This window comes from Macrosteles quadrilineatus, unplaced genomic scaffold (assembly GCF_028750875.1).
Source record: "Macrosteles quadrilineatus isolate MER2022 unplaced genomic scaffold, UCM_ALF_1.0 Scaffold_2__2_contigs__length_208266976, whole genome shotgun sequence".
Lineage (NCBI taxonomy): Eukaryota > Metazoa > Arthropoda > Insecta > Hemiptera > Cicadellidae > Macrosteles > Macrosteles quadrilineatus.
Genome location: NW_026542595.1, coordinates 128254845 through 128272926, shown reverse-complemented (window position 1 = coordinate 128272926; position 18082 = coordinate 128254845). Strand labels below are relative to the sequence as shown.

Genomic DNA, 18082 nt, shown 5'->3' with positions numbered 1-18082 from the left:
CATAACCATCCAACATATTTAATTCACAGGGTCTAAGGCTAAAAACAATTTTTTGAGTTTTATCTTTGTTTAAGAGGAAGCCATTTGATTCAAACCAAATAGAAGCTTCATTGATTGAGTTTTGAGCTAACTCTTGAAGTTGTTTAAGATCGGGATTAATATTTAAAAACTAGAGAACCCGTGCGGCTCAATGAGCCGCATAGTATGAAACATAACTCCGAGGAAAACGTTATGCTTAAGTTCGAGTAATTCTAGTTACATCTTAGAGTTGTTTAAATACTTGTTTTAAATATCTCTATTTACATCGTCAAGGTTTACCTACATCATTTCTGCTCTCAGTTTTAACTGATAACTTCTAATGAATGCTAAACGATCTGCTTCAATTCGAGTTAACATGTTGCAACAAACTTTTTCCAGCATTGAGTATTGAAGAACACTGTTATTAGTAAGGATACTGATAACCTGTGTTGAGTAATTTAAGTTGGGTCATTTTAATTCTTTGATTTGATACATCCCCTTAATCAAACAAATTTTCTCCGTAGAGAATCCTGAAAAGTGGGGTTATATCTACCATTTCATGTGCTCCATTTTTACCGACAAACTCTGGGTTACCAACTGGACAGCCATAATCTGCTTTGAATAGGCTAAAGCAGCAACACTATTGAAAGTTGGTTAACACAGTTTAACGTGGTGTCTCTCAGTCACGGTATATGCCTCACATCAGAGCGTTCTCACGTTGTTTAGTGGAGTTTCTCTTAATACCTGAACAAAAGTTTTGGAAGTATGGATTCATTTGTCGAAATAGGTTGGATAACTCTTGTAGTTATAAGATTTGAATAGCAATTTTCATTTTCTTCTTTTGAATAGCGTAGTATATTATTTGCCTCTCCTGAATCATTTATATAACCATAAACTTGACCATAACTACTCGTTGAATACATAAACACCAATTTCTCCACTTATGGTTGGTCTAATATTGCCACTATAACTCTCAATAGCAAATGAGTTTTTGAAACTTCTTATTTTTGACTTGAAATGTCTGGATTGTGTTTGTGAATTCAGTAATAAAACTTTGTATAAGTTTGTCCGAGGAACTTGCAACACAATCTAGAAGTAAACAATCCATTTACGTTTTTTCTCAATTGAAGTAGAGCGATAATAATGTCAATGCATTATTATAGTTTGTAGTATATATCTTATATATATATATATATATATATATATATATATATATATATATATATATATATATATATATATTTGTATCTGGATGAGTATCTGATAGACCATGCCTCTCTTTTTCTACTCCCCTCATACGCATAAGATATCTTATTACTAATTGTCTCCACATCCCGTTTTCAATATTTCTTCTTTGAACTTGATGCATTTTCTGTTCTTCCAACAAAACTGATTAACTGTTTAACTTGGTCTTAACCTACTGAATATTAAAAACATTAATATTTACTACCAAAAAGCTAATGAGTTTCTTTTTATAAACAGCTGTTTTTGTTTTTAAATTTGTTCTGTGTATTTCTTATAGGGAAACCCCGACCTTTGAGAGGGTGTCACGCCCTTAAGAGTTGGAATTTTAAAATTTTAAAACCTTATTGCAAAACTACATATTGAGACAAATCTTTTGACACCTTAAACATTGAAATTTGTCCACAAATAAGGGAGGAGTTGCATTAACAAAAAACGGCTTCACGTATTATATATATAGATGTTGTATCATCTGCATACAAATAAGTTTTACTGGTTATACATTCTGGGAGGTCGTTAATACAAATTAAAAATAATAGAGGACCTAGAACAGATCCCTGAGGCACGCCATATTTCATTTTTAATTCTTGGGACCATTCTCCATCAATATTGACTTTTGTGACGTGTTTTTCCGTTTTATTGTAAAATAGTCAACATATTAATTTAGGTTTTCGGATGGCTCAGTGGATGCCAGGATTCGTCATCGCAGATACAGTAGAACCCCTGATATCCGGCCTTGGTTTTTCCGGTCCTCTGTTTATCCGGCCACTTCCAGGAAGCCAATATCAAAATGTTTTTCTCAAAGCTTACAGACGTTTAGATGCAAGCACTAGTCTTTGCGACTTGTTTGAGCTAAACTATTTATCTGTTTGTTTCAATACATTTTACTGTGTCACTAAACTCAGTTGAACTAGGCCTAACCTCTAAAAAGTTGGGGGTTGGGAAATTAATCTTTGTATTTATTTCACAAAAAGGATAAGAAAGTTGAGTAGAATTGTATTTACTATTAAGGTCCTAAACATCTTCAAGGCTGATTTAATGTAACTTTTACCTCCATCGTTTAATAGTTTTTGTTACCTGAAATCTTAATTTCAGGTTTTTTTAACAACTTTAGCCTACAAATAATTTTTTTTATTTGTACAAACATGTTAATTCAAAAAATAATCCTAGAATAGACTTAAATGACACTTTTGACAGCATGTATTGATTAAACATTATTATAGGTATGAATCATTTTCATTTTTGTAGTAGGTTGGTTTATCCGGCCAAATCGCTATCCGGCCAGGGGCTTGGTCCCGTGGTGGCCAGATATGAGGGATTCTACTGTACTAAAATAATTTTGAGTGACTCAGACAAGATACCTAATTTCGGTAATATCTCACTATCATCATTGTCACTGTTTTAGATTGCCAATTGAACTCTTCCAGGTTGCCTTATACAGCAACACACAAATACTGGAAGGGACGTGTTTAATTACAAAACGTTCGGTACACGAAATTTAGGTTCAGCTATGGGTGAATTTAGAATATTTATGGGATTGTCTATATCCCGTCGAAATACGAAAATACGTGGTCGATATTTGGCTAATTAGAGACCAATGCTTTTCATTAGGTAACAAAACGATTCTAAGTATTAAAGGACCTACTCATAAAACACTAAATACAAACGTTATTAACAAGAAAGCCCAGGTTGCTTCAGCAGCAACAAAACGATACTGGGATTTGACGAGGTAATTGTTACAAATATCGACGTTAAACGACCTACAACAAAATACACCCAGGTTGCCTCAGCGGCATTAAAATATCGACGTTAATTAACACACAATAAAATACACCCAGGTTGCCTCAGCGGCAACAAAACGATACTGGAATGTAACGATTTAATAGTTAATAATATCAACGTTAAACAACACACAACAAAACACAATACTCCCAGGTTGCTTCAGCAGCAACAAAGCGATACTGGGAGGAAACGAGTTAATACAATTAAATTATGGATGATAAACAACACAAAACAAAACGATACTGGAATGTAACGATTTAATAGTTAATAATATCAACGTTAAACAACACACAATAAAATACTGGAATGTAACGATTTAATATTTAATAATATCAACGTTAAACAACACACCAAACAAAATACTCCCAGGTTGCTTCAGCAGCAACAAAACGATACTGGGAGGAAACGAGTTAATACAATTAAATTATGGATGATAAACAACACAAAAAACAAAACGATACTGGAATGTAACGATTTAATAGTTAATAATATCAACGTTAAACAACCCACAACAAAACAAAACACTCCCAGGTTGCTTCAGCAGCAACAAAACGAAACTGGGATGTAACGAGTTAATAAAATAAAATAACGACGTTAAACAAAACACAAAACAATATGAACCCAGGTTGTCTCAGCGGCAACAAAACGATACTGGGCTGGAACGAGTTAATATACTTGTGAAATTGATAATTAGTTATCGTATCGAAAATAATTTAATGTATTCCTAGGTTGCTTTAGCAGCAACACGACGTTACTAGGAATCGAAGCTTCGAATGGAAACGAAAGCAAAAGTTACACTCAATGCTAGTTAATTAGGCCTACCGTGAGATCAGAGATGGTTTATGGCTCCGTTATTAAGCCAGTCGAGGTTACCGTGCACGAGACGACTGCACGGTTCGGAGGTATTGCGTCGAATGAAACTACAAACCAACGCAGTGGCCCTCGTCCAGACAGTGGCCAGTGCGCAGGCGCGGATCCCCTACCTCTCCTGTCGTCCCTACTCTGGCGGTAAGGACAGAGTTTGGTTGTGTGTTAGAGAGAGAGCGCCGAGGAGAGAGAGAGAGCGCGAGTGTCTGGCACTACTGTACGTTCCTGATTTGACGTACCGACCGTCGGAAACGTAAAACTGTAACGGGTGTGGAATACATCGTTACACTTTTTGTATTCTATTGTTTAAGTATGATTTGAAAAAAGAAAGTGGAGATCCGTTGATACCATAAAAACTTAATTTCATTATTAGGTCATCATGGTCGACACAATCGAAAGCCCTACTCAGGTCGCAGAAAGTGGCCTGAGCAAGTGACTTCCTCTCAAAGACCATTAGTACCTCATTAATCAATTTATCTATTGTGTCTGATGTACACTTGCCCTTTCTAAATCCAAATTGTGATACACTTAAAAAGTTGTTTCTTTCAAAAAAAGAATTCAGCTGGTCAAAAACCATGATTTCAAACAATTTTGATACTACAGGAATGATTGATATTGGGCGATAACTTTCTGGAATATCTTTTTTACCTTTTTTAACAATGGGACAGACTCTGGTGACCATCATCTGTGATTCATCTGGAAAGACACCCTCAAGGAGACAGAGATTAAAGCAGTAAGATAGAGGTTCAGCTAGATTACCAATAATCTGTTTAAGCAAACTATTAGACATGAGATAAACATCATTACTGCTAGAGTTTTTTATTTTTTTTGTGGCTTTTATTAGATCATTAGGTGTGATAAAATTCCAGAAAAAAGGTACAGGAGTAATGGAAGAATTATTAACTAAATCTTTTGAACTGTAAGCATTACTAACAATTTTCATTTTTATGTTTTCAATTGATTCAATGAAAAAGGTATTGAAAACATCAGGAGATATTTTGGGGTTTTTTGTATTGATTAAAGAATTGCTACTGGTTTTAATGATTTGCCAGGCAGTTTTACATTTTGTTATTACTTTTTTCTATGAGATTTGTGTTATATTCTATTTTGGCCTTCTTAATTGAATGCTTATATTGATTTTTAACCCATTATATGCTTGTTTTGTTTCATTTGAAACGCTTTGACTATTTTTTACTATTTTATCTACAATATTATGAATATGCTGTGCACTGCTGAAATATGGGGAAAATATTTATAGATTATGCAGGAGCATAAGATAATGATTCTTATTTCTTATAACTATCACAATATGTGTTGTGTTAGGACAGATACCCCCAGAGAGTAAGAAGGGCCCTGATGGAGCTCAACAGATCTGTGTGTCTAGACCAACCTGAAGCTGACGTCCCATGGTTCCATTCTAAATTCTGTGAGGAGCAAAAAGCGTTAGGTAATCTAGTTCAAGATTAATACAGTTAATTTTGCTTAGCACTTAATTTCTTTCCCTTTTTCAGGTACTCTCTAAGCCTGAAAAAATACATAGATTTTGTTGAACAACAATTTTGTAAACACCAAGTTTAACCCAAAAAGGATTTTACTGGCTGAGCCTGGGTACAGTCTCATGTTTCATGATGAGCGTTTTTCTATTGTTGCCTGGTAAGATCAAAACACAACGTGAGATATGATCTCAAGATGGTAATTAATGTCTTTATTGGAGATTAGAAAACCATAGCAGCTATGAAGCTCAAACTAGATAAATTAATTTTTACCTTATTACATTACATCTGTATATTCAAACGGTATTTTCAAAGTAAAAACTCTATATAAGCTTTTCTTTGGCAAATTTCCGCATTTATTATTCAACATTTTACTCTTCAAGAAGATTAATCCCTGAAGCAGTTGATACATCCTCTAGCAGTAACACGTACCTACCTTTTTGTCACAATGGCCAGTGAATGTCTTATACTTTAAGCACAGAGTATTATTTTGGGGTGAGGAATAATTTTAACAGCTCTGTCACTTTCTTAGATCAAAGACTTTCTTGCTTTTCCTAGCTGTCACGACTTAGATAGTGAAGTTGACACCTGTTTTTTTATATGTACCAGCTCCAGCTTTACTAAAATTTTTTAATAAAAAAAACAGTTGAATGAACCACGCAGAGAAGGTGCTACAGTGTAAAAATATATTTTATCCCCTTGTTTTGGTAATGTAATAGTAAAAGGGACATAAAATATGCTATGATAACAATAAGTTGTACTTTTAGTTTGACTTGGTTATAAAGTTGGGGTATTGATAAAAACCGGAATTTTCACCAGCACACTGTTCCCATAGCTCAATTCCACTATGTTATTTGTTTTTAATTAGTTAAAACTTTAACATTGGAATGGGAATGTCAAGTTATATCAATATACAAAATCCACGTTTTCACGTGGCCAGTAGAGCAGGCAGGTTATGGGGCAGGTTACTTGCCTCTAATGTATTTCGTTACCTGAGGCAAGTAAACTGGCTTTGTGTAAATATTGTCCACCGTCATTTCACCAAATCATATAATAAACCATCTGTCTGATTCACTTATCTTTGTTTCTCAGGTCAGCTCGAAGTAGTGCCCAAATCACTTCTGTTCACTGATGTGTACAGCACATTGCTGAAACTTGTGGGAGGCAGTCAATACATTGGCACCAGGACTTTCTCACCCTACGGCTATGTGTTAGGTAACTAACTATATGTTCTACTCATGTAATGAATCCATTCATCATTTGTGTCACAAGGTGACTGAATAATCATTTATTAACGATTAAATTTATTTGTGTGACATCAACATACTCATAAACCTATTTTTGTGCGACTTAAGTTTTTTTTTTCATATTTAATATAATGATCAAGTTTAAACGAATAATGTTTGGACAAGAATCTTGGGATTCGGGAGATGACCACGTCAATAAATTGACAGAAATTCAGCTGATGTTTCGAAAGCGTTGCCTAAATCCATCTTCAGCTCAAACTTCAATTCAACTGCTATTCAACTACCTTGTCATATCCTAAAACCAACAGTCTACTTTGATCGTGGAAGCCTACCATTGAGATTAAAAAATTTTCACTTTAAAATAGGGATGGACGGGATTAAATTTTTAGTTTGGGACGGGACAGGACGGGATTTTTTCCTGGGCATAATAAGAGAGTCTTGAGTATTGCAGTTACCAAACAAGACAAACAAAATCAATTTTTATCATTTGTGGCACTGATCTATAAAAACAAAAAACGGGTAAAAATTTACAGGCATAGAAACTTGTGACTCGCGGTCGAAATGATTCGCAGTCACGGTGCGATCGTCAAAACGACTCGCGGTCACAGCGGTTTGACTCGGGGTCACAGTGGGATTGTCGAAATGACTTCGCCTCCTGCGTTTGGGAACTATTGTGAACATCTCTTGCGATAGCGGCGTCATCGTCACTCGCGAAGCGTCAAAATCGCCAACGATTGGATCAAATCCCGTCCCGAAAAATTCCTGAATCAAATGTAATCCCGTCCCAAATTTGGAAATACTAAACTAAAAAACTAAACTATAAATTTCAGGACTCGTCCTTCCCTAGTTTAAAATAAAGATTCTGTACTTAAACTGTAATTGTTACATATTTGTTCAGTATGTCACTCAATTATAACTACTCTCACATTTCATGTAAGACAAAACAGTGTTGTTGCACTAATAAGAGGCAATATTCATATGGTCATAGAATAGAATGATGACAAATTTGTGAATTATCTTTCTCTGGTTTCAGATATGCAAGTAAATTTAGATGCAGCATTACAACCAGTGCCTCTGAAAAGTGACGAAGGTGTTAACAAGTAAGTACTTCTTATTCTTTTGCTTTTCTAAAATAAATATGTTGGGGGCCACTTTAAACTTGTGTTTTTCCGTCTACATGTGTCTCGGATGTGTGCATTTACCTTATTAAACAAAGTACCTAAGGGGTTAACTAAACCTTAAGTCCATTATTTGTAATTTCACAAAAATTTCTGCCTTACTAGAGAAACAAATGTGAGTTTTTTTTACAAAAGATCTTTCTTAATAAAATCTTTAATTGATGAAATCCCTTTTTTGATTTTCTACTTTATCACAATATGATTGATTGACATTCATCATGTGCATGAAATCTCAACCGTTTTTTAACACAACATTACACTACCTACATAAACACGTTGACTGCTGTCGCTAGCACTTCAATGTGGCGCGCGCCGACAAAAGTCGGCACCAGACCAACAGAAATATATTGAGTCAGTGTGAGCTTAGCCTCAGACGGAGACGTTATAATCGTTGCCAGCCTGCCAGCTTAGAATGCGAGCTTTACTTTTGTGTAGGTTGGTACTAAAATTTCCCGTAAAATCCTGTCTGGCAATGCTTTTGTCCCGGTTTCGGGGATTTTTTCTCTTCAACCCACATTACAAAGACACTGGATACGGATCCGTGCAGTGCTGCTACCTTTGGGTGTTTCAGTGAACTACATCCACTCTCGGGGTAACACAGCACAGTCACCACTGCTCTTTTGTGATTCGTCAGACTGAAATATTTGAATGCCAATTGCGTTCGCTGATTCGGTTGCGTGCCGGGGCTTCGCCCGCCACTGGGGAGCGCCTGTACGTTGTTTTCAGCAGTCATCGTGTTAAGTTTTTTTTATGTTTTTGGTAGTAATTCAACAGGGAAGTCTTTTGAGCATATTTGAACATATCGTTAAAATATAGATGGCCATCAAAACAAGTATAATTTAAACCAAACAAGAGAAAGTAAACAATACAGAAACTTCTCAAATGTTCTAGTTGTACTATTAGTGTAATGGGGTGTCATTAGTTTTGGTAAATACAAGGATAGTCCAATCCTTCCAATCAATGTTTGTGATATAGGCTAAAGTGGCTGTTTGTAATAGTTTAAAGGTGATTATGAAAGACAAAATGCTCAAATGCTATTAGGCCCATATTTACTGAGTGAAGTCAACCAAAAATTATAGGTTAATGTGTTGTGTTGATCCATGTAAGAACGAATATCAGGAAGTAATTTTGTTTAATGTGTAATTAATGGAATTCTTGATGACTGTAACATAACATTTGTTGTAAATTGATTCATTGATTTAAGCCAAACATAATTTCTGATTGCAGGATTTTACACTCTGTATAAAATATTTGTAATGCTTGAAATAACATTTTATGAGATTATTTAGAGCAACAATTTGCTTACATTTAGACACAAATAAATCATAGCTTGAACAAACTATTTTGTAGGTAAACTGTAGAACATTTAAAATGGTCTCATTATAAAATTTATTTTCAAAATTAGTAGTAATCTAGGTTGTCATTTACAAATCTTACCTCAAGAACATTTTTTCTAAATTAAAATACAAAACTAAGATAAGGGACAAATTCTTAATGGCTTTTTTCGCCTATTCACTTTCTATGAATGGATTATAGTGCTGGGTCTTATTTTTTTTTTTCGTAAAAAGTTCTTTAAACTGTTTATAGGATCGAACCAGCAGCCATTATTTCTAGGGTTGTGTTTTTATTGTATGTGGACCCTCGCGGATCACTCCAAAGAGGCCTTTCAATTCTGATTATGGTATCTGAAGCTTATAAAAGTTTAGAAATACAGCCTGGTTAGTATTGCTTCAATGTGTTGAACTCAACCATCTGTTTTCTACAATCGGATCTGTAAATACACCTAGGAGTACACCAGCTAACAAATTATTCCATTTTGATTTTAATAATAATATAAGGGGTCGGCGGGTCACACATTTTTAACTTAGAGCCGGGTAAAAAAATATCCCTAACATCTCTGGCCGAAATTGAGTTGGGTAAAAATCAGGGTGGGGAAAGGATTTATATGAGATGATAAAGTGTGCTTTCAAGTATTTGGAAGTTTACATTAAAAAAAAAAAATATCAATTGTTGGTTTGAAGGTTGCCTGCAATGTCAGTGAACCTTGTCCTCAGTCGTGACAAAATCGTATGAGTCAGTGAATTTGTGAACCTCTCTTTCACAGTGAAATTATGAACTTCTTCTATTATCGTGAAAACAACATAATCGTTCCTCCGATCATGTAAAATCATGAACGTCTCTAGCAGTTTCTGTGAAATCCTAAACATTTTTTTCGGTCCGGGAATCTTCATCATTGTCTCACACAATTTCAAAGAAATCTTGCTTTTTGATCAGGTAATCTTCTCAGACGCTTTTGGCTATTGGGAGAATAAAATCTCAGCTCAAAAATCAAACATTTCAAATGGTGAAATTATTTTTTTCAAGTTTAACAAATAATGTTTGAGTCCGTAAGTGAGGCCCTTCCGGTCTGAAGCCCTTGGCATTCGCTCTGTCCGCCTTTAGAAAAATTCAGCCCTGATTTGGTTTGCTAGTCAAGTGTGTATTTATTTACCATTTGGTTATCTTACCTTATTGAAGGTTTTAGTTTTAATCCCAAAGGCTTTGTGGTTGGAAATCACCCAGTGCAACTAAGATCGGCTAAATATTATGGTATACACAAAACCGTTTCAAACTACAATAAAAACCTAAAAATACATGGGCGACAAAAAAAAACATTGACACATTAAAAAACACTCGCTAATTTAGTGTGTTTGTTCTCTGTTCCAGATTAGCCTTGCTGTTGTACCACGGAGACAGTTACACAGCGTTTGAGCAGCGACTGAAGGGCTTCCTACAGATGAAGCAGAGACATTTGGAGATCCTCGGCTACAGAGTCATCAGCCTGTCAGACTCTCTGTGGAACGCCATGTACATGACAGAACCCAAGGTCAAGCTGGAGTACCTGCATAGTCTCATTTGGCCTTCATGACAGGTAACTATAACACACCTTGGCTGCAGTTATGGCCCATGTCGGCCATGTCAATTCAAATATTTGATAAGAGGGTAGTTTTGTTGGCCCAAGCTGTTCAGACTGAGGGATATTTCTGAGGGTCAAAGAAGGGGAATGAGAAAGAGAGACTTGTTAGGTAAAATATAAAATATAACCTGATTGCCATTGTGGACACAAATTAATATGTAGTGAGCTTTGTAATTAAAGAGACGATAGTATAAAAATCCTATTATTGTCGTAGACTGAAATGTTAGATGTATGTGAAATGTTAGATTGAAATGTGAGTTTTTGATTCAAATTTACATTAGATTCCATATTTTTTATTGTGTGATCTTTGCTGTGGCTGGTCCTTTAATGAACCTTTTGCGCACTATTGAGACACGATAAGCCCCAGTAAGAAAACCATGTTGGGTTCAATTTTGAAAAATGTTGATCTAACAACATTGTTTTTAGTTTTCCCCAAATAATTAGATTCAACAAATTTAAACAAAAGTTTCCCTGTATAATAATACACTTCATTCGATTACATGGACACATAGAAATAACAACAACATGGTTGTGCATTAGTTACAACTACAAGTTGCAACATGGTTGTCGGCTTAATTGTCTATGATCTGATAAAAATGTACTACAAATTAACCGATTTATCGCTTTTAACAAAAACTCAAATTATTTGTTACATTAAATTAAACAGCCATAGTATTAAAACAATTATGTCTTCACTAGGAATTCTCAAATGAAGATGAAGATCCAAAGTGACGATGCCAAATGCTGCAAAAAAACTGATTAGTGGTAAGAAATCTGTTGTATAGCATTACAGTATTTATTATTTCTTTTGTAAATAAAAACCTTATTGGTATTAATTGTTATTTGATTGTTATTTTAACCAAGCCTTTAGTATTTAGTAGTGTATTATTTTTAAATATTAGCTTTCATTTCAAACTAAACTAAACCTTAATTTTTGAGGTGTTGCCCTCTGGGTTGATTTTAACAATACTATTTTAGAAGTTAAATACCTTTTTGTTGCCAATGTAATCTCTTGTTCGCCTGGATAGCGACCGTTTTCAACACTCAATGTGTCATTGTCAAGCCTTAAGACATGTTGTCGCTCCTAGCAGGTCGTCAGGAAGTCTTTAAAACATAAACACGAGACATGAACAAACATTTTCACGAATAAATAAAATTAATTAAGCAAAATCCCTTTGAATAAATATTTAGCAGACATTTGAGTTATGCAAGAGGTGATATTGACAATTTATTCTTAACTCTTTCACTGACCAATCTTTGTCTTTTTTAAATCCCGTTGGCCAGATGCCAAGATAATAGATAATACAGAAAGGACATTTTAAAATACTTTAGACTATAAATGGACTAATTTAATGGAATTTGTTTGCACAATTTGATTTCCTTTCCCTAATTCAATGATGAGTAGCTTGCTCAATAAGTGGTCAGATGTGCTAGACGCTAGACACAACAAATTCACTATTCAACTTTCACTTGAGGTGTATTTATTTTTAGTGTCTCACCTATCAATACTGCATTACCAGGTGAATTCTGTAGGATGTTTTCGGTCAACCAAGACAGGATTATAACCTTGAAACCTTCAATAAACTATTTTTTGATAAATCTTTACATCACTGTGTCACTAATCACTGATTGGATATTATTGATATTAATACTTTAATACTTTTCAATAATAAACTAGTTTACCTTGTGGTTGCCAGATTCTTGAAATGAGTATATATCTTGCTCGATGTACATTTCGCTACATGTGTAGCATCGTCAGGAGCACAGTTTGTCACATTAGGCTATTTAACACAAACACTATTTACAAATATTTACATTTACGGTCGGATGACGATTTACGGTACGTAAAGTCATAGGAACACAGCGCGCGAACGCGTGCGCGGACCGGAGGCACTACATGTGTCACTATTTGACTGACAACTGGCTTGAGGAGGTATGTTTGGGGAGGTTCGGTCAGGGGATGGGGGTGAGTTTATGATGTTAGAGCTTTCTCTTCTTGGACTGTGACGTTGCCAAGTCTCTGCGCTGTTGCCACATTGATCTTCTAGATGGTTTATAAGTTTGAAAATTATTGAATTGTTGTAATCTTCTTTTTTGTTTAACAGGGTGTCTGTATTTGAACTATGGGTATGTTTGTATATGTGGTAGCTTTCTTGGACTTTTGCTATCGACTTAACTCTTTCGCTCCACCTAACATCATAAACTCACCCCCATCCCCTGACCGAACCTCCCCAAACAAAGCTCCTCAAGCCAATTGTCAGTCAAATAGTGACACATGTAGTGCCTCCGGTCCGCGCACACGTTCGCGCGCTGTGTTCCTATGACTTTACGTACCGTAAATCGTCATCCGACCGTAAATGTAAATATTTGTAAATAGTGTTTGTGTTAAATAGCCTAATGTGACAAACTGTGCTCCTGACGATGCTACACATGTAGCGAAATGTACATCGAGCAAGATATATACTCATTTCAAGAATCTGGCAACCACAAGGTAAACTAGTTTATTAATAATTTGTTCTTGAAGCTGGAATAATACACAACTTTTCAATACTTTTTATTTAAATGGCGACCATACTAAGTAAGTATTTTAAGCCAAGTATGAATAGAGATGAGTGTAGGATGAGTGGCGCGATCTTGTAGTCTTGTTAGTGACCAAGGACGACATATTCCTTAGGCACAGCTGTAAATTAATTGCCCATACAGCTAAAGGCAACTAAGGGACCTACAGTTTATAGTGGATTCCGAACCACATTTTTGCCTTGGTATTAACGAGTTGGTCCAATTACCAGGATAGTACTGCGGATAGTCATAGTACTCACTAGTGCGGACGTTAATCCACACCAGGGAGTATCGCATCCACAGTGCATGCCTATAAATATCCACAATATAACAGGTATCCACCTAACAATGCCAGTACACACTGAACACTGAATACAGAGTGTTTCATGGTAACCTTGACAAAAATCGGGAAATGGTTATTTGGATCAAAACTAGATAAAATGTCCTATAAGCATATGTCCTAATCTCACTCATTTTCTATTTATACGTAAAAATAGTTGTTTTTAGGTTTTCAGTGTATCTATTGAACATTTTGACTTCTAGATTGAAAAATTGACAAGATATTTTGATAAAACTTGCATTAATATATAGAATATTACATTTCATAGAGAATTCATTACTATTTTGGGCAAACATGTTGGTTATGACTAATAAAAATAAGTTTAAAAACAAAATATTTTTGAAAAAAATCTAGATTAAAAATTATTTTTTTGTTTTTGACAGCTCTTAATGTAGTAACTATTCAAGCTTTTGGCTTGCTACTTTACCAAAAGTTGTAGAATTTAACGGAGAACAAGGAAATGTGAATTTATGTATAACTTTTATTGGGATTATTTTTGTCAACATTTTGTAAAATATAAAAAATTATTAAATTAAGCGAAATAAACATAATTGTATATTTAGCTTATTTTTAAACTAATCCTAATAAAAGTTTAGAATTTTTTCACATTAATTTGTTTTATTGGAGTAAACCTGTTAAGTGTTTGAAGATAACAGTTGAAAAGATTTGTATCTTTTGAATTATATGGTAGGCCTATTTATTTAAGTTATCAATGCAAGAATTACTTAACCTCTGTGAATGGAAGTATTTGTCAAAATTTTCTAGCAGGGTATAGCTTTATTTCTTTTTAACATTTCAGAAAATACTACTTTATACAGCACACTACAATGGTACATATATTTTGCATTATAGGCATGCATGACTTTTGAACTATTTTTTGTTTTAGTTTCCAATCTGTACAACGGTTTGCTAAGGGACCAATAAAGTCAATTGCTTTAGTTAGAAATTATTTATTAAAATAATAATCTCACTTTAATTACAAATCTACATACAAACCACAGTCTTACAATTACTGGATCAGAGCTCTTTACTTAAAACACATAATACAATAACAAAATAGGCCTAACTTGTTGGTTTATTTAAAGGTGAATTATATTACACCATGTTTTTAAACTACTAAACAGTTATGCCTTGTATCAATAAGGACTTTGGAACCCGACATCAACAGAGGTTTGAAAACATTGGTAAATCTTTCCTCTTTGATGATTGAGCGTGTGATTTGCTTTACAGGGTATAATGTGGAAGTATAGCAAAACCTTATTATTTGATAAAACTTATCCAAACAAATAGCAAGCTTGCATTTATTAGCTGTGTGTCTGTTTCACCACTAGAAACAAATCTCAATAAATTAGTTTTTTAGATATACAAAATTAAAACAGACCACAAAATTATCAGGCCATACTTTCTTATATCCTTAAATGAGGGAAAAAGACATTGTCCAGTCCTTAATTGGCAAAAAACAAGATGCAAAACTATGGTGGATTGGGCAGTTTGACTTTTTTCCATATCATTTAATGAGATTGTATTATAGTATCTAACATTTTTATTTTCCTTATGAATAGTTAATCTATCACAGCAATACGTATATCAAAGATTTATAGCATTTTTGTACCGTACTTTTAATCTAAATTAATACCAAATAAGAAAATAACACTAGCAGACTGCCAAAATAAACGTAAACAATACACAAACAAAATATATGTTACATTTATGAAATTTGTTTTCATTGAATGAATGTTTAGGCTTTTTAGTTACAATCATTAACTTTGGACCCTTCGTAAACAGTCGAAAATCAATTAAATGAGCTTACACATTACTAGTTTTGAGCAAATTAAAACATAATCCTAATATAACTAGAAGTAATTTAAACGGTATTGAGTATTATAGTTAATTCTTATTGATAAATATTTTTGTACGCTACAATTAAAAGACATATATTAACATTTATTATCACAAAACCTTAAATATTAGGAACTACATTCTAATCATAGGTACTCAGTCGCTTTCGAGCCTCCGTACTAGAGAGACTTTGTCGTAGAGGAGTTGTCATTTTTGTCAAGTTCTTTCAGGACATCTTGATGTTACAACCTGTTCATGAGGTGTATGATGTCTTTGTAGAGGATAGTTTTAGCATTGTTTCCCCACAAGTAGTCAATGTGGTTGAACATCTTGTAGGGAACTTTGAACACTCCGATGACATTCGGAAGTTTTTTGACTAGCTTCATAACGTCCTGCAAAACGCAGAGCGTTAACTACTTAGTCACAAAAATGGTAGTTTGATAAAAATAAACGGTATTGGTAAACTGACACATACTTTCTCCTATTAGCTTCTCAACAAACCTTAAAATGGGGGTGGGAGAAAATATGATATTTTATAGGTAAAAACACAAAAATTGCTGTAACTTTTTAACACCAATTTTTACAGCATTGTGGGTTACCATATTGATTAGAATTAAATAGACCATGACATATTAAATTTTAATCAAAATAATTCTAGCTATTTTTGTGAAAAACCTATTTTTTGAGTTTTTAAGGAAAATCCACATTAAAAATTAACGGTAACAGCAATCTGACTCATACTTTCTCCCATTAGCTTGTTAACAACTTTTATCATGGGCAAGCAGTGGGAGTAACTAACTAGAGTTAAAAGGACTATAACATACTAAATTTAAATCAAAACTGGTCAAGCGGTTTTTTTGGACTTTGAAGTACACACTAGTTTGGTTTAATGTATTTTCTGTTATAAGAGTGTGGTAAGTATTACCTTCTCAGAAGACAGGTTATCGTTGGTGCTGTAGTGGATGGATACTGGAGCTGTGACTAGTGAGAGGTCGTACTCAGGCGCTTCTGTGTTGCCGTAAACCTTGAGGTTGTTTGTCGGTCCGTAGTCAAACCATTGGAACCGCCCTGCAAAATTTATTGTGACTTATTACAACTTTACTTACAAAGCTAACATGTTTAGACGTTAAAACATTATTTCTCAGAACCTCCCAACTTCTCACTACTAACATTTTGGGTTGATTTAGTACTGGCAAGAAATTGAATGCAGGGATGAAATATTAAATCCTTGGAGTGTTCTAGGTGACGTGGGCAGTTACAGTCACATTCATTCCTCTTTGAAATTTTCTCCCACTAAAAGCTAATTATATGTTAAACCTGTTACCAAAACCCCTTGAGTATTCTGTTGAATCTTTGGTCAGTTCTGGTAACTTTTCTATTCCACGGAACTCTCCCTTTCATAGCTCTGAAACCCTTATGCCCAGAGCCTCTCACTAAATTATCCCTTGTTGAGTCTATGGCTTAAGAACCCCGCTAAATCTTAGAACCAACCCTAACAGAACTCTTTTTAAGTTCCAGATAGACTCTTTTCCTATGAAACTCAATACTGGAAAATGGAATCGCCGATCCTCCGCACGCTATCCTTTCCTGTAGGAATTCGGTGGTAGGATTTGAACAGGACCTCTTTATCGCTTGGAGCGTTAGCGATAAGGTCAGGCTGTTCTCCTTCTGCTACGTTTGCATCATCAATCTGAGTTCTCAGGTGACCGATACCACTTCCATCTCTCCCTGGAACCACTGATATGTCCTCTTCTGTTGGTGTTTTGTCGTCTTGTCCCGAAGGAGTGCTAAAAGTGAAGATAATTGAACAGCTGTGATGCTGCGGTGCAGCTGAACGCGGTGGATCATTATGGCTGAAATGCCATCTCTGGCGTACAAAGGCACCCTCTTGAAGTATTGTAGATAGCATTTCCGAGAGGGTTTCCATTGCCTGGACCGATAGGTTTTTAGTGGGTGAGAGTCCCACACGCCAGGGTAAAAACCATCTTTAGACCCTGACGGTGCATTAAGCATTTTCCTGTCGTAAAAAAAAAATATTTGTGTTTTATAAACCCTGATTTTCTTGTCCTCACATCTCTAGCAAAGCACAAGAGCCATCAAAATTAAGAAAGAACAAACTGATAAAATTTAGTGGCTGTGCGGGAATTCAAATTCCCAATATTGCTCTCATGGCTTTAAGCCACCAACTCAATCAAATATTTATATTTATAGGAAATAGTGATGCAGTATTATGAAACCATCTTTGTTATAATTTATTACAAGAATATTCCTTTACCTGAGTCAACATTTTGAGCATAGTGAGCGAGAGTTCTGGGGTTGGTGCTGGACAGATGTTCTATCATAGTTGGCAGCATGCTCTAAAACATAAAGTTCAATTGTCATGTAAACATTCTGGTAGAATAATGCCAATGAGTACAGGCACATCAATGGAGTAGACAACTCATAAAAAAATACTCATACATTTCCAGTATCGTTTGATGTAAATTTATAGTTTAGTGCATGCATTGACACAAAATAAAATGTTTAGCAATCATGTTAAATTACTAGTTGCTTTACCTGCA

General features: G+C 34.7%; 2 protein-coding genes across 6 annotated transcripts in view; one reads left to right on the top strand and one right to left on the bottom strand.

Annotated features, from left to right (window-relative positions):
• LOC128986816 (FAST kinase domain-containing protein 1, mitochondrial-like) overlaps positions 1–18082 on the top strand; it is a 39255-nt gene that overhangs the window by 20370 nt on the left and 803 nt on the right. For 3 of the 5 annotated variants that reach the window (XM_054407351.1, XM_054407352.1, XM_054407354.1), the window contains 5 exons: positions 5233–5356; positions 6495–6617; positions 7683–7749; positions 10534–10738; positions 11483–11619. In XM_054407351.1, coding sequence (XP_054263326.1) covers positions 5233–5356; positions 6495–6617; positions 7683–7749; positions 10534–10735 — 516 coding nt within the window. In that variant the 3' untranslated portion in view covers positions 10736–10738; positions 11483–11619. Of the gene's footprint in view, positions 1–5232; positions 5357–5420; positions 5542–6494; positions 6618–7682; positions 7750–10533; positions 10739–11482; positions 11620–18082 lie in introns of those variants that run through there. The other 2 variants (XR_008490158.1, XM_054407353.1) reach the window with 2 other exon arrangements.
• The window catches only part of LOC128986817 (lipase 1-like), a 37746-nt gene continuing 34280 nt past the window's right edge, over positions 14617–18082 (bottom strand). The window contains exons 6-8 of the mRNA XM_054407355.1: positions 17797–17878; positions 16447–16589; positions 14617–15913 (exon numbers count right to left, since the gene is read on the bottom strand). Coding sequence (XP_054263330.1) covers positions 15764–15913; positions 16447–16589; positions 17797–17878 — 375 coding nt within the window. The 3' untranslated portion in view covers positions 14617–15763. The remainder of the gene's footprint in view (positions 15914–16446; positions 16590–17796; positions 17879–18082) is intronic.